Consider the following 16,567-nt stretch of genomic DNA (forward strand, 5'->3'; position numbering starts at 1 on the left):
TATCCTGCTTTTGAAGTTACTTCTTTCACTGCACCATCCACCATCGTGGAACACTGAGCACTACGGTGGAAAAGTTGTGCTTTGCTGCATCATGGGATTTTAAGTAAATACAACAAGATTATTATTTGTTGTGCAGGTGTACCTAAAATATTTGTTGGGATTACATAAATAAACCAGAAAAGTGCATTTCCTGAAGGAAACGCAGGATGGTTGCGCAGGTTAAATGTCTCCCACCGAACCCTTTGGTCGTTGCTATGATGTTGCTAGGTGCTTGCTATAGTTTCTGTGGTGGTTGCTAAGGTGTTGCTAGGTGGTTGCTAAGGTGTTGCTATGATGTTGCTAAGCAGTTGCTAGGTGGTTGCTAAGGTGTTGCTAGGTGGTTGCTAAGGCGTTGCTATGGTATCCGTGGTCGTTGCTAAGGTGTTGCTTAGCAGTTGCTAGGTGGTTGCTAAGGCGTTGCTAGGTGGTTGCTAAGGCGTTGCTATGGTATCCGCGGTGGTTGCTAAGGTGTTGCTAAGCAGTTGCTAGGTGGTTGCTAAGGTGTTGGTAGGTGGTTGCTAAGGCGTTGCTATGGTATCCGTGGTGGTTGCTATGATGTTGCTAAGCAGTTGCTAGGTGGTTGCTAAGGCGTTGCTATGATATCCGTGGAGGTTGCTAAGGTGTTGCTATGCAGTTGCTAGGTGGTTGCTAAGGCATTGCTATGGTATCCGTGGTGGTTGCTAAGATGTTGCTAGGCAGTTGCTAGGTGGGTGCTAAGGTGTTGCTAGGTGGTTGCTAAGGCGTAGCTATGGTATCTGTGGTGGTTGCTATGGTGTTGCTAAGCAGTTGCTGGGTGGTTGCTAAGGCGTTGCTAGGTGGTTGCTAAGACTCATTTTCAAAATTAGTTGAGAAAAAGCTCTGGGCTAAAGCAGATTTACATTTAACAAATATGTCTGTATTTAATCAGCTCTGTTTATTATCACTGTAAATTGGTTCATGTGTTACTTGAATAAAATAGCTTAATTTGTAAGTATACAGTAGTTGTAGTAAGTTTGGGGAGCTGGGAGGAGGTGCTAAGAGGAGGTGCTGGGGGGTCAATACTGTTTCACAGTACTGTACATACAGTCTGATACAGCCTAACACAGACCTGCTCCTCGGAACACTGCAGGCTGTGATGTCATCAGAATCGGAACTCTGGAATTCTGACATATAAGCTCAGTGTGAGGAACAGTTCAGTCCAGTGTTTACTGCATTCAACAGTGTTTTCTGAACGCTCTTATCTAGATCTATCTTTACCAGACCCGAGAGAGAGAGGGATAGAGAGAGAGAGAGAGAGATTCTACATCTGATTTTACTTGCAAAATATGGTAAGTACTATTTTATTGATTATTTATTACAACAACAAAACTATGCTAAAAGGTAAAAGAAGGTTGGAAACTAAGTGGAAATGTTGATGTGTTTGAGGTGTTGAAAAAAGTTTAGAAAGAGCTAGTAAACTGTAAAAGGAAATTTACAAAAAAATTAATTAAACTTAAACTCTAAATAAATAAATACTACAAACACTAGCTAGTGTATACACCAGCTCAGAGTTCTGCTTGGACATTTCCCCATAGGAATCCATTCAAAAGTGTCCATATATACAATATTACTCAAATAATTTATGATGCATAATATATTATAATTCCTGAAATGTAAATATTTTTAGTTTGAACACACATATTACACTGTCTGAACACATGGATGGCATGTAATACATTTTTTTAGTATACTAAACATGCCATCTGTTCTGTTAGAATTGAGATCAACCCTTAATCAAGCTAAAATGAGCTGTAGAATGTCACAGGGAAAAGGTTTCTCACAACCTCCTTTATCTTCTAACTCTCTCTTCTCTTCTACTTTTTTCCATCTACAGGAGACAAACAGCATGGAAACCGACTCTGTCCTGAGGACTTTGGGCTTTCAAGTGCTCTGTGAACTTGGCCATGGAACCTTTGCTCATGTTAAACTTGCTAAATCTAAAAGACACCGCAAAACTGTGGCCATCAAAGTGCTAGACTTGAAAGAGATACCAAGTTGTATCGTTGCTAAACATTTACCCAATGAACTCGCTATCCTCAGAATAGTGAAGCACCGTCATATAATCGAGGTGCTTAACCTGTATGAGATGCCTAACAGAGAGGTGTACGTTGTGATGGAGGCTGCTTCAACAGATCTCCTTGCCAAGACCATAGAGTTTGGCAGAATCCCTGTTAGGTCGGCCAGTATATGGTTCTGCCAGCTTCTCAGTGCTGTGGACTATCTACACCAACATGACATAGCCCACCGAGACCTCAAACTCAACAATGTGCTTCTGACTTCGGACGGTCGAGTCAAACTGACCGATTTTAGCTTCGGATGCTTTTCAATAGGCTATCCTGATTTTAGGAGGACAGTGTGTGGAAACAAATATTATATTGCCCCTGAGATGTATAGTAAAAACTATGATCCAAAGAAAAGCGATGTTTGGAGCCTGGGGGTGATTTTCTATGCCATGGTCAACGGCTTCTTCCCCTTCAGGGGATCCAAACTGGATGGCTTGAAACATGCCCAGCGCATAAACTATGAATATTCAGCCCAAGAGGAGAAATCGTGTAGAGCCTTTATCTCCTACATGCTGCAGGGCGACCCTTCCACCCGACCTTGTGTGAAAGAGGTGCTGCAGCACCCTTTCCTGGTGTCAGCACGAGAAAGGTAAGTAACCACTGTATCGATAGTGCCATATTCAAATGTCCCAAGTTCAAATGTTTGTATACCCTAATGAGTTTTCTTCTTGCAAAAACTTGCAATTTGTCGCCATAACACTTTCTTATAAATAAATTCACCTGCGTGTGTAGGCCAAGGGTCAATGATCTTACCAAACTAATGTTATGCTCCAATAATTAGTGCTAAAAGATATTTAAAAGAAACGACGAGGGAGCACAAAGTCATGCCCCTGCCTAATTTTGTCTAAAGAATTATTGCACACTTTGTGTAAATTTTATAAACTTTGTTTCACTTATCAAATATCACTGTTTTCATCTGCTGTATGATATATTTAACTGAAATTACTGATCTGAACAACCAAAGATTTATAAAGGAAAATCATGAAAGTTATCAGGGGTGCCCATACTTATTCTTACCACTATACTGTAAAAAGAGTACACTATTAGTTCACTAACAGTTTTTATTTCCATATTGTTCCTGTCTCCAGACAAACAGGGAGATTTATTGTGGTGCCAGTCCATGAGGATGAAAGTTTAATTTGTAAATATAAAGGAGTTAAGGAAGCGGTTGAGAAAGAGGTTAAGGAGGAGGAGGAGAAAGAGAAGCAGGAGAAGGATGAGGAGGAGAAGAAAAAGGAGCAGGAGAAGGATGAGGAGGAGAAGAAAAAGGAGGAGGCGGAGAAAGTAAAGCAGGAGAAGGAGAAAGTAAAGCAGGAGAAGGATGAGGAGGAGAAGAAAAAGGAGGAGGAGAAGAAAGAGAAGCAGGAGAAGGATGAAGAGGAGAAAAAGAAGGAGGAGGAGAAAGAGAAGCAGGAGAAGGATGAGGAGGAGAAGAAAAAGGAGGAGGAGAAAGAGAAGCAGGAGAAGGATGAGGAGGAGAAGAAAAAGGAGGAGGAGGAGAAAGAGGATAAGGAGAAGGAAGAGGAAAAGGAGAAAGAGGAGGAGAAGGAGAAAGAGGAAGAGAAGGAGAAAGAGGATGACGAGGAGGAGATGGTATCTGGCTGCTGTCCATTTTGTGCTGCATTTAAAAATAAAGCTAAAGCCTATATTGCAACAACAATTATTCGAGCAGCCAAGACAATTGGAAGGAGGATGAACAAGATATTTGGGAGGATTGCTCCTGTCTAGCAGAACAATTGGAAGGAGGATGAAAAGATATTCGGGAGGACCGCTCCTATCTAGCAGGACAATGTTCAAGCAAATATTGCCTCTACAAAATCACCTACTGGGTCTTGTTCTTCGCAAAGAAACGAGGATCTGACACGCGAGTCAGAAGATATGGAGGCACAGCCCCAGGAGAGGCGGAAAATCTGGAGACCAAGATTCACTTTCTTTTTTCTGTATCCGATGTCGACCCAAGGAGGATGGTTTCCTCTTTTAAGGCGTGGTTCCTCCCAAGGTTTCTTCCTCTGAGGGAGTTTTTCCTTGCCCCTGTCGCCACCGGCTCACTCAAAAGAGGCTCGGATACAGAAAAAGCATGCAAAGGGCAAAGGGCAGGATGCGGCCGTTTTTAATAATTAAGAATAGAAATGGTGCCCTATGACCAAATTCTGAACAAAAACAGTGCGAGAGTGTTCTGATCCTGGATCAGCTTCTCCTATATAAAATGTGGAAATAAATTAATAAACATATTAAAAAAAAAAACATTTACCATGTAATGTTTTCATTTCATATAAAAATGTCAGCCAATGATAAAATCTAACAAAAATATAATTTGCAATAGTCACATTTCATTCCAAAATACAATTTTGTATATATATATATATATATTGATTGCAAACACAGGAAAGAGGATGTGCCTGGAAGGTATTATTTCTTCCTGCCAATAAGAAGTAAGTTGAACAGGATATATATAAGGAGCTTAACCATTTTAGATCTGAATTATTTCAAGCGATTGGAAAAAATGTAAGAATAGGGCTGGGCGATATGAAAGAAAATGAATTGAATTTTAAAAAGTCATTATACATCCACACAGGTTCTATATATAGTCATTATTGGACTCATTTAATTTAATGTATTCCGGACCCCAATATAATGAACTCCCCTCTCCACCTGTCTGGCCCTTAAAACAAGTACAAGGGGACAAATACATAAAACATAGGAATGTTTATTTAATAAAACTATGTACCTATATATTATGTATCATTTTAAATTAAACTGCAATAACACTGGGATTTTTTATTATATTTATATTTAATCAAAGGATTATTCCCCTCCCATAGGGGCCCCCAAATCTGACCATCCCAGCTACAGTAAATACACCAAAAACAATGTTAATTTGTTACTTATGTAAAGTAAAGAAAAAACATATTTTTATTAAAAAACAACAGAAATATCAGTAGAATACCGAATTAATGTCTAAATACTAATTGTCCAAACACACATGTCCCCCTCCGTTGCTTGCATTGTACTAATCCATAATATGATGACGTGGCAATGTGTGACACGACGTGTTTCCTCTAATTACATCCACGCCAAAGCAAACGCTGGTAATTTACACTAATAGTAAATGAACACAAGAGTGTTACTGACCAAAATAAACGCTTTTTAGGAGAGATATAAGTTGTGTGTAAATATTTATGAGACAATAGCTGACAACATCTGTTTTGATGATGTTAATAAACATCACTGTGACAGCGCTAGTCGCAGTTTCACCGCAGCAAAGGACGAGGACGCGAATCACTTATCTAACCAGCCTTTACTGATTTCTGCTCCAATAACCCTTTCAATAACCTCCAATAGCCTTTAATAGTCTTCAGTATTCTTCAACAGTCTAACCTTGCAGCCGTGGCGTGTCCACTAAACTCCGTAGTTATAAACATCATGAGGTTAGCAGCGCGCTAACTGACCTGTTTATAATGTAATCCGAGCAGTGACTCCGTGACGGCTGCTCTTAACTGCTGCTGTTAGCTGCTTGGGCTGAAAGATGAACTGTAGAGAGCTGTATTATCCGGTTAGTGGGGTTAAAAATCTTTATTACACAGAGAAATTTAAGAAAACTGTAAAAAAAACAAAAAAAACGCTCCAGACTGGCTCAGCTGAGCCTGTAGCCCGTGGCTGTGCTGTAGCTCTGAGTGAGTAAAGACAGCGGGGCTTGTGCTGCTGCTGCAGCTCTGACTAGTGGTTGGATGAGGAACTGCAGCTTCCTGTAAGCGAGCAGTTTCACTGGTTTCAACAGTTTCATCCACACACAGCTCTGATAAACTGCTAAACTCCTGAATCAGATCGGCTAAAATCAGAAGAATATCTGCTGATCGCCCGATACCGTATTTTGGCTGAAAATCGGCCGATGCCGATACACTGCCGATCAATAGTTCCATCTCTAGTTATTTGGTTTATGTGTGTGGTTCGAGAATGAGGGCCCCTTGTTTATATTTTGCCTAGGGCCCAAAAATGGCTAGATCCACCCCTGCCGCAGTCACTTATCCCCGTACTCACCCTGAATCACACACCCTAGCCAATCAACAACATTTAGCCATCCCCACAGGAACTAAAAAACCACACTTACTCACCCCAGTCATTTATCCCCACACTCACCCTGAATCACTCACCCTAGCCAATCAACAACATTCAGCCATCCCAACAATCACTAAACCCTACTCTTACTCACCCCAGTCACGTATCCCCATTCTCACTTCTTGTCCCTTATCACCACAGTCACTCATCATCACACTCACTTGCCCCCAGTCGCTTATTCGCACAGTCATCCACCCACACATCCACCCTAACCCACCCTCTATCCTCTTTTCTCAGTCAGCTCCCCAGCTGCCATTTAAAAATCAGGCTCTGCAGGTCTACACAAGAGGGCACTATTACCACACTAACATACTGAAATATAAAATATGAAATGTTAAATGTGTGCAATGACTGCTACATTTATATAAATGTATAATGATGATAAAGTGTAAGGCCTGTAAACTGCTCTAACTTGTAGCGCTACACTGAGCCACTGGAGGGAGACACAGGACAGTTCACTAACACTGTTTTAAAACGACTTTCAACTATTAAAATGGTAAAAAAAAAATACAGGTTATAAATATAAAATGCTGTTCTCTAGGTTCACTGCAGCTAAAGATATATATTCAGTTTAGGTTTACCCTCTGAATTTAATTGACAAAGGTTCTGTACATGTTTGGGTCTGAAGATCTGCAGTATTTATGTTCAGTCATCGCCAAACAAATTGTTTCACCCAGAAGGAATCAACCAACAGGAATGATATTTTCCAATGCATTTTCAAGATTTTCCCTGTAAATATTGTTTACACATTGTTTAAACATTGTCGATAGAAAATTCTGTTGTTAATTAAAAACGTTGAACCTTGTTGGCACTGTAAATATATATATATATATTTTTAGTTTTTCCTAGAGACATGAAGGCGGTGCTTTAGAACACTGTTCTCCAACCAAAGGTGTCAAAAGTACTAATTCATTACATTATAGATACTAAGATTTAAAATACTTCTGTAGAAATTGAAATATCAACTCAAGCTTTTGACTCAAGTAAAAGTACTGGTTTCAAAACTATTTGAGGTATAAAAGTAAAAGGATTGTAAGGGGGAAACATGCCATTAAGAAAAAAAGCTTAGGCCTGAACCACGCTCCCTGAACCACTCTTTCACATCTTGGAATATGGTCGTGCCATCAGGAAAGAAAAAATCCATTGATGGAATAACCTGCTCTATATTCAGTATATTCAGGTAGTCAGCTGACCTCATTCTTTCAGCACATACTGTTGCTGAACCTAGACCTGCAGATCAACTGCAGCATCAACCCCACATCATTTACTTACTTTAATCCAGGTGAAGAGTTTTTCTTTTGGCTGGGCAGTGTAATTACTTTAGTAATGAGTAATGTTTAATACCTTTTCTGAGTACGGGTGGAACCAGCAAGCTTTTCATGATAAATTCTATAAATCCTATAAATCTGCGGAGAGTATTTTCTGATAATTGATCATTTAGCCTAAATATCACACCTGCTGTTTTATTAAGCTAGCTATAGCTTTAATAATATAATACACTACAGCAGCACAACTGAACACTGGCATACACAAACCAGGACACGACTCAGTTTAGCAATAGAGCTAATGAACGTGTTGATTACGGTGTATCCTCACTCCAGCTCCAGGGTTGGGAGGACGATAGGGTGTTGTTTCCCAGTTTAGCATTTTGTGTTTAGAGAAAATAACCAAACTACATCAGATATCAGCCCTCCAGCACTGCCGTTAGCTACTGCTAACACTAGCCCAGCCCTTCTCAACTCTCGACCTGGAGACACACCGCTCTGTATGTCCTTCTGTAAAACCCCTGTTTAAGATAATTAAGATAATGCTAATGATCAGCAGATAAAAGGCTATAATGTTCATGGTAATGTATCAGGATATAAAAAGCTACTTTAGCTATCTAACCTAGGTAGCTAACTCCAAGCTGCTGTGTATAAATTGCTACCTACACCATAGATTGCACAAAACAGATACATAGTTTTTTTTATTTATAATTAAATGATGCTCTTAATATCCAATCACTTTTCTGCAGTCAGCCTTATATTATCTTATTTCAGTTTGCTTTCCTTTATAATGGTGCTCTGATGTGGGCTGATTTTTCTTCTTTTAAAGTAGCTAATGCTAATGCTAACATTAAGTTCCATTCTGGATTTTGGATTAGCCAGGCTAGTCCACAAAGACACCCAGACAGGACAGCAAAAATGGGTTAAGGTGTCTCGTTGTAGTCAGGTCGTATTTATCTGTGATGTTAACGGATGATAATTAATCCAAAATTGAATCACTATCCTCTCCCAGCCTGTCTGGATGCGATATTTCCTCATTTTACTTCTGTTTCTCCAGTTTTACTGCTTAAAAATTCTCTAAGATTATAAAAATAAGCTTTACATTAGTTGCACAGCTTACAGTAGCGCTGCGTTCAACATAATGCTTTGGTGACGTTACATGTACTAAACACACATGACTCAACGACTGATAGGAAAATGTGCAGTGTGTGCTCCTGTGTATAAAACGGTATAGTTGCCCTTCTATGCTCTTAGCTATCCAGAAATAAAACTGCTAGAATAATGAGATGCGTCCACGATGTGTGCAGGAGTCAGCTCTCACCCAAACCTGTTCTGTTCTAAAGCGCTAGTCTGGGTGGTTATGATGATAAATGCTGTATTAATTATATTTTATTTAATGTTTTTTTTTAATGTTTCAGGCTAGTGTTTGAGCAAACATCAGAACAGCCGAGAAGGGTATAGCTGCAGCCTGGAGAACCTCCAAAGGGGAGGAACATACCTCCAAACAGGCGGAGCCTACCTCCAAGTAGGATGGTGCTTGGTGTTACGCGGTATGGTGTTTTTCACGACGTTTTGTGCTTGTAAATAACCCCAAAGGTTAATTAATTAATCTATTTCGTTTATTAAATGTTTATTCCTTTTAAAATGCATTTTCTAAGAGTCTAAAAGCATATTGTGCACATTGCAACCACATTTTATTTATTAAAAAAAAACATTTGCCATGCTGTGAATTTTTTAAACTATAAAATAGTAAAGATCTAAATAATAAAGGCAGTTATTTATTCATTGCCAATAATATTATAAATACATACACACTACACGTATTTTATTATATTGACATTTAAGAAATATAAATAATCATTAATTGTTGACTAATATATTTATTGACATCCATGAGCCTTTTAATCACAGAGGACTTTTTTGTGGCATTCGGCAGAGAAATGGAGCTGTGTTGAGTGAGGTCTCCCTGCCACGATGTAGACTTTTATATAATATAATATAAAATAATATAATATAATATAATATAATATAATATAATATAATATAATATAATATAATGTGATAGTACATTCTATATAATATTAAATTTGATGTAACAGAATAATAGTAATAATAATCACGGACGACTTTTATTATGACATTCGCCGGAGCCGTGGTGAGAGAGGTCTCGCAACACAAAGGCGCTACCAGTCTTGGAGGTAAGCCCCTCCTCTTTGGAGGTGCTCCAGTCTGCAGGAATACATACTTGGAACAGCCAGCAGCTGATTCCACAGGAGACTACAGACAGCCTCAACCTGGCAACACAGACCACGCCCCTCACCTGCAGCTAAGGTTGCAAAAATAGGGCTAAATGCTGAGCGTCTGTTTAAGGCTTTGTGTGTGTGTGTGTGTGTGCTTGCTTGCGTGTATGTGTTTGCACATGAATGCATGTGTGTGTTGACATGAGGAGGTGTGTTTGTGTGTTTTCATAATGAGCTATTGAAATCTAGGAGGTGTTTTGTTTACAGTGCATTGTGGGTATTGCTGAAAGGGCCATAGGCTACAGGGATCTTTTGAAGAGATGACTTTATTAAAATGCTAATCAGACTTCAAATGTGTTTATTATATTTAAAATATTATTGATAACAAGCAACAATAATGTTATATATTACTGCTGTTATGTTCAGGTGTACTGTCATAATCATAATAGTGACAGTAAGAATTATGAATGTATTATTGATGATTTAACATGTCCATGTAAATTTAGTCGTTAACTAGACCAGGGCAGGTAGAAGAAGCTGGATGGTGGGCAGATGGTCTGAGGCAGGTAGCTAAAGTCCAGAGAAGAAGGTTAGCAGGACACTCTGACATCAGTCTACCATCAGTATCAGGCCGAAAAGGTGGACAATCGTTACCTTGGAGAAGGCACTGTTAACAAATTCCTGCATTTTTTACAATAAGTTCATACATTAAATAAATGTTTAATGATGTTCTGCAAAAAACTGGAGCTACAATAAAAAACAGATATTAATAACAGTAAAGTCTGCAGTGCTAAGCTTAAGTTTTATTCATTACAGAAACAGCTGAAATGGAAAATGTCTGTGGGTTTGTAGTCTAGTTTCAGAAATATTGACAGGTGTAACAAATTTAGTTTAACTAAAGTAAACATACTATTTTAGTAGTTGACTAATCTGGCGATTATTTGTTAGATTAGTCGCAATTACCAATTTTGCAGTACATTTTGATAGTTTGAAATACGTATATAAAATTAAAAAATGACAAAGTATATTATAGTAAACACTAGGGATGCAACGGTACAGTGTGGACGCGGTTCGGTTCGTATCGCAGTTCTTGGGCCACGATATCGGTTTGGTTTCCATATATCAATATTAGAGCTTAGATTCTTTGCCCGGGTCAGGCTCCAGGAAATAGACTGTGATATAGGCATTTTTTTATGCTATTTTATATTTTATATAAAGCTCTGGAGTGATAATCACCATATAACCAAGTAACCAAGTATTATCATTACCGAAAACGAACGATGTGATAGTAGGTGCTGAGTGGTCCAGCGGTCTAAAGCGCTGCCACTATGAGATGATGGTCACCGGCTCGAGTCGCCGCTCATGCAGCTTTGCCATCAAGCTGCCGGCGCTCAGAGAGAGCACAATTGGCCCTGATCCTTCCGGCCGGGTGGGTAGATGGCGCTCTCTTTGACAGTGAATAAATTGATATTTTTGCAGAATATAAAAGTGTTAAAAGCTCATTTTCTCACTAGAGCAGTGACCCCTGACCAGGGGTGCAACTACATACTTTTTGAGGTGTATGCAAACATACTATCAGCGCTGATTGGCTGTTTCTCCAGAGAGGTGGAACTTTATCCTTGAACTGGCTCTGCGATTGGCATCAAGAGTTTTTTCATTCACACATGGCCAGTGTCCTGTCTTCTCATTAATAATACATCTGAGCTGAGCGAAACGATTCGTCCCGGAAGCCCAGGCCAGGCAACGCCCCTGTGTATTATCATACATGAACAAACAGCTCTTACAGAAAATGCCGACTGCAAATCATTTTCCGGCATCGATTTGGCGCCCCCTCTAGTGCAGCGCCCCTTTGCATCGCATTCGCTGCATACCCTCTTTTTGTGCCACTGCCATATAACTAGCTAATTGTAAAGTTAAGCTAACTGAGTCACAAGCTGCAGTTTATTAAGCACACAGTGGGTTTTATCTTTGTGTTTTGATTCAGAGAAGAGTCTTATTAACCAGCTATCAGAAACATCTCATCACAGTTTACATGGTAAGCTCCGTTACCTTTCTTTTAGAAAAATCGCTGAATATTCAGATCTGTTTAACATCAGCTGCTCCGACTAGCTGCCTGAACTCACAGCGAGGAGGGGGGGCGGGGGTACCCCCACACTGACCCTCATCCGCGCTCCGCAAAACCAGCAAGCTGATTGGCTGTTTCTCCTGAAAGGCGGGACTTTCTCCTTCAACCGGCACCACGATTGGTTGAGAGACACACAGCGGCCTGTCTCTTCAATAATATATTTTTTTATTTTAATATTATACGTAAATTTACGGGAAAATAAAATACGGTAGTAAAATACGGTAGTTTCCCGGCCAAAACGGGAGACTTGACAGGTATGATAGCGTGACATTGGTTTTTAACCGTAAAAACTGCAGGGGACCAAATCAAAACTGTCTAAAAATATTATATAATGAGACTTCCTACTTCTGTTTAAATATTTAAATACAAAATGTGGTGTACATTTGTGAAATAAAATAGGTTATAGATTTGACTAAAACACCTGAGAAGCAGTGGGCATATTTAACAAAAAAGCTCTTTACACAAGTGATTATTACATTATAAAAGGCGCTATAACTAAGCACATCACCTATCAACCACAGCAAAAAAAAAAAAAAAAAAAAAAAAAAAAACAGAGCCTAGAGCCTACAGGCACCAACTTTAAAATAAAGTAAAACTACAAATGTGCACAGTAACTATAAGCTATTATTAGTTATATTTTTTCCTGATATTTTTATATTATTTATTGTAGCTTAATATAGCAGCTTATACTATATTAATACTATAATACAATATAGATAATAATATATTATTACTATATTATGAGATAATAACACTATTATAATATAATATAGATAATACTATTTTATACTATTTTATAATATGATATATATAATGCTATATTAACACTATATAATAATATAATATATATACCACTATATTGTAATATAATTTAGATAATAAATAATTAACTCGATAATAAATTCACTTTAACATTGTTTATACTCTTCAGTATACCTCTCTGGGTGCGTTTAAATATACACACCAGTGTGTAAAAGTGGGCGGGGCTAAGCGACTGTTCCACCAATCCGCAGTTCAAAGGACGTTCTGCCGCGCTCGCTCGCTGGTCTGATGACGTCATCGCTCTCCCTACAAGATCAGCTCTTTTCTACAACTATGTTGTAAAGGCATTTTCGACTGAGTTTTAAACAAAGCAAAACCATGCACAGCTCCCTGGTGCAATAGTAAGCACATTGGACTCTGTTGACTTGTGTCCAGAGTTTGAATCTCAGTGGGACCTAATTTTTCTTCTTAGGCCACGCATTAGTAGATAACACCAGCAGATATAGCGTATGGTATTATGTTAACATAATTTAATAAGATTAATTTTAGTTTATTAATGGTATTATGTTATTATTGTATGTTTCCGTACTTTAACATTTTTAATTATATTTTTTGTTGCCTTTACAACAAAGTTCAAATAGCATTAGCTGGGGGATTGGTAAAGGTGCGTGGCTCCATAGCTCAGTGGATAGCAAGCTGGTTTACGGGATCAATGGTCGTGAATTTGATCCTCGCTAGAGTCTCAGTTAGCTAGCCCAGTTATATTTATTAATTTGATCATGTTATATTATTACGCTTTTCAACTTGCAAGTTTTTTTTTTATTTTTTCTACAGTGATTAAATATTATTTATGTTTATATGTTTATATGTACACAATGGAAAATGTGAAGAGATTCAGTGAAGATATTTGTCTATAAACCCAAAAACACTGATTAAGCATAACCTCCTCCTTCAAACAAACACACACACCACTAGTCTCTGCTCCATCTCCACCTGTCTCTCCTTCTCTACCTCCTCCAGCTTCTCCTTCTGTATCTCCTTCACAAACACAACTGTCCGTCACCTGAGAAAAAATATATTTGCATAATATTGATATTTATATGTGACATATGAACATTCCAACAGTCATAGATCTTGATGGTATGGTTATAGTCAGAGGAAAAAAAAACTCAGTTTGATTATTATGTGCAATTTATTTGCCAACAATATGGATGTATAAATTCACATTTGTAATCCAAGGTTTTACTGTATTTTTCCCATAAACTTTCGCTGTTGGTGTTTTTAAACAGTTGCTTCCCTCCAACACACAAATAATACACGGTACAATACAATAATATTACAATACAAAAAGTATTAAAACTATATTTCTTTGGCATTAAATATACACATACACATTGTTTTGTTAAAGTTCTACAGTTATATACAATATAATTACCCCTGTGTATTATCATACATGAACAAAGAGCTCTTATAGAAAATGCCAACTACAAATAATTTTCCGGCATCGATTTGGCCCCCCCTCTAGTGCAGCACCCCTATGCATTGCCCCTATGCATCGCATACGCTGCATTCCCCCTTTTTGCACCACTGCCCCTGACTTTCTGGATGAGGCTGAACAGGTCCCTTTTTTAAAGCCCTCAGTCTCTTCACATGCCTGCCCTCCAGACAGCATCTCATGGCAGCAGCACAGCCTGTGTACACACAGACAGCAGGTATGGGATCAGCTTGTTGTTTACTGGCACTGTAATCAGCTATTACTGCAATCTCAGATTGACTGTTTCTCAACCAGATTACTAAAGCAGTGCTTCACTCTGTAGAAGATGCTCCTACAAATGCAGCTTAGTGTGTGAGCCCACACTTGATTCCTCAATCTTAGAACTCTATTTACACATTCATTTAATACTAAGCCCTAAATGATTCACAGTAGTTATGGAGCGCTGAGGCTTTTGGAAGACACATTAACAAAGTATGTGAACCCTTTGGAATCTCATTGTTTTCTACATAGATTTTTCAAAAAATGTGAGCGGATCTTCAATCAAGTCAATGATAATGACAAATGCGCCTAATATAAAGTCTGATATTGCAAATCATTATTAAATATGCTCAATCAACACTTAAAGCCACTTCCTGTAGCTCTGGATCACACTTGCGCTTGCCAAATGAATAACAGACAGGTCAACATGGTATTTACAACCCCCTCATCCTCCTCACATAAAGAGATCATGAGATCATCATTTTCACACATGGACTGTTCACCAAACCATTTAGACAGATTGCCAGCATGGTATTTCCAACCATTCACCTCAACTATCCATCAGCCCCTTGACAACTAAAGGTTTTATCTCCTTGTTTGTCAACAATGTGTTTGTTCTCCTATAAGTTGTCCTATAATAAGCATCATCCTTTCAGACCACACTGTGTATCTGCCTTTTTGAAAAGTGATATCTCCAGGTGGAGACACAGTGGGGAGCCAGGGTAATATTAGCTAGCCGTTCATCTCACGCAGGTTATTTTAACACAGTAAACACGCAGACTACAGTCCGGGATACACCCCCTCGGAACAGCGAAAGAGCTAGTGCTGCAGTTAGCAGCTAATGCTAATGCTGCTCCAGGATTTTACCTGACTGGTAAAATTCATACATAATGTGCACTGACAATGTTTAAGAAAATTAAATAATTTTAAGTGCACCTTATAATGTGAAAAATACTGTATTATGACTTATTTTCTGCATTAAGCAGCATAAAGATATGTACGCATGTTCTTGTGTATTTTTAGCATCAGTGGTAATACACTGATAATAATTAGTGATAATGAAAATAAATACATTTGTGATGATATTAAGCTAATAGATAGTAAACACTTTAAGCATGGTTTGCAAGTGTATATATATAAGTGTAAATATATTGAAATAGTACACATAAATATACAAATTGTATTATTTGTATTATTAGGTGGGAAAACTTGCAAAAATCAGCACTGTATCACATACCTATTTTCCCCATTGTAGATGTTTTGGTCCTTTTTTTGTAACCAGAAATTGTTCTTCTTTGGCATCACATGAGTCAGAACTTCCTGTTTTAGTGTCAGTCAAACAGCGCTGCCAGGAGCCAGCAGTTTCTTCAGTCTCAGCTTTTTAGTCTCAACCTAATCTTAAAATCTCTGCTTAAATACTGCAGAAACTCTTAATCCTTAACAACACTCAGTGTGCTAATTCAAGTCCTATTTATCTTGGTCTACACCCTTCAGTCTACCTCAGTTTCCACATGATTCCACCCACACCATTCCTCCCCAGACACACGACATGTCAACAACTGCAACTTCTCTAAAAAGGGTTTTTGTGTTTTAGCCAGATAAACTAATATCATCATGTTGAGTGAATTTATAGCTCAGTACCACTCAAAAACCTGATAACCAAAAAGATTTTCATCTAAACTTACGCATGTGCCAAGGCTCTTTCCACAAAACAATTTTTTTTTAGAGAAAATAACCGTAGAAATAAAACGTTTTTTTCCTGTATTTTATGTAAAAAAAAAGAATAAACCTGAAAATCACAGTAAAAACATATGTTTCAATAAATCCTCTGTAAAAGCACAGTATAAATACTGTGTATAAAGTAATAAAGTATCTGTAAATTGAAATGACTCCTGAGTCCTCAGATTTTTAACTCAACTGTTTAAATGTTAATTTATGGGCCAGAGAGTAGACTACACACTGGTGGTGAGTGAGGGTTGATATCACATGCCAGTTATGCAAATAAATTATATATTATTAAGTCAATCTCTTTTAATAGTTTGAAAGAGATTGACTTAAACTCTACCAATATGTATTTTGCAAACAAAGGAGTTCAGGGGCCAGTAAGAAAGGATTATTTTCAAACACATTTCTTCTTTGAAAATGATGTTTCCCCACTGTTCTTTATAATAATGCGAAGGACTCAC

At 38.2% G+C, this 16,567-nt stretch overlaps 1 protein-coding gene across 2 annotated transcripts; it reads left to right on the top strand.

Annotated features, from left to right (window-relative positions):
- The first annotated feature begins 1,213 nt into the window (after window positions 1-1,213).
- LOC103026468 (testis-specific serine/threonine-protein kinase 6) lies at window positions 1,214-4,799 on the top strand. Of its 2 annotated transcripts, XM_049471125.1 has the most exons (3): window positions 1,214-1,346; window positions 1,892-2,709; window positions 3,209-4,799. In XM_049471125.1, exons 1-3 carry the CDS (start codon window positions 1,344-1,346, stop codon window positions 3,846-3,848), a joined length of 1,461 nt encoding a protein of 486 aa, XP_049327082.1. In that variant the 5' UTR covers window positions 1,214-1,343; the 3' UTR covers window positions 3,849-4,799. The 2 variants fall into 2 exon arrangements, with proteins under 2 accessions (XP_049327082.1, XP_049327081.1); XM_049471124.1 differs by having other exon boundaries at window positions 1,214-2,709.
- Window positions 4,800-16,567: the final 11,768 nt, after the last annotated feature.

The sequence above is a fragment of the Astyanax mexicanus genome, chromosome 23, assembly GCF_023375975.1.
Source record: "Astyanax mexicanus isolate ESR-SI-001 chromosome 23, AstMex3_surface, whole genome shotgun sequence".
In the NCBI taxonomy this organism is placed as follows: Eukaryota; Metazoa; Chordata; class Actinopteri; order Characiformes; family Acestrorhamphidae; genus Astyanax; species Astyanax mexicanus.

Excerpts from the sequence above, each read along its gene's own strand:
- LOC103026468 (XM_049471124.1), top strand. The coding sequence starts at position 1,754 with ATGCCATCTGTTCTGTTAGAATTGAGATCAACCCTTAATCAAGCTAAA. Across the intron at positions 2,710-3,208 it reads CTGGTGTCAGCACGAGAAAG|ACAAACAGGGAGATTTATTG; the intron begins GTAAGTAACCAC and ends TCCTGTCTCCAG.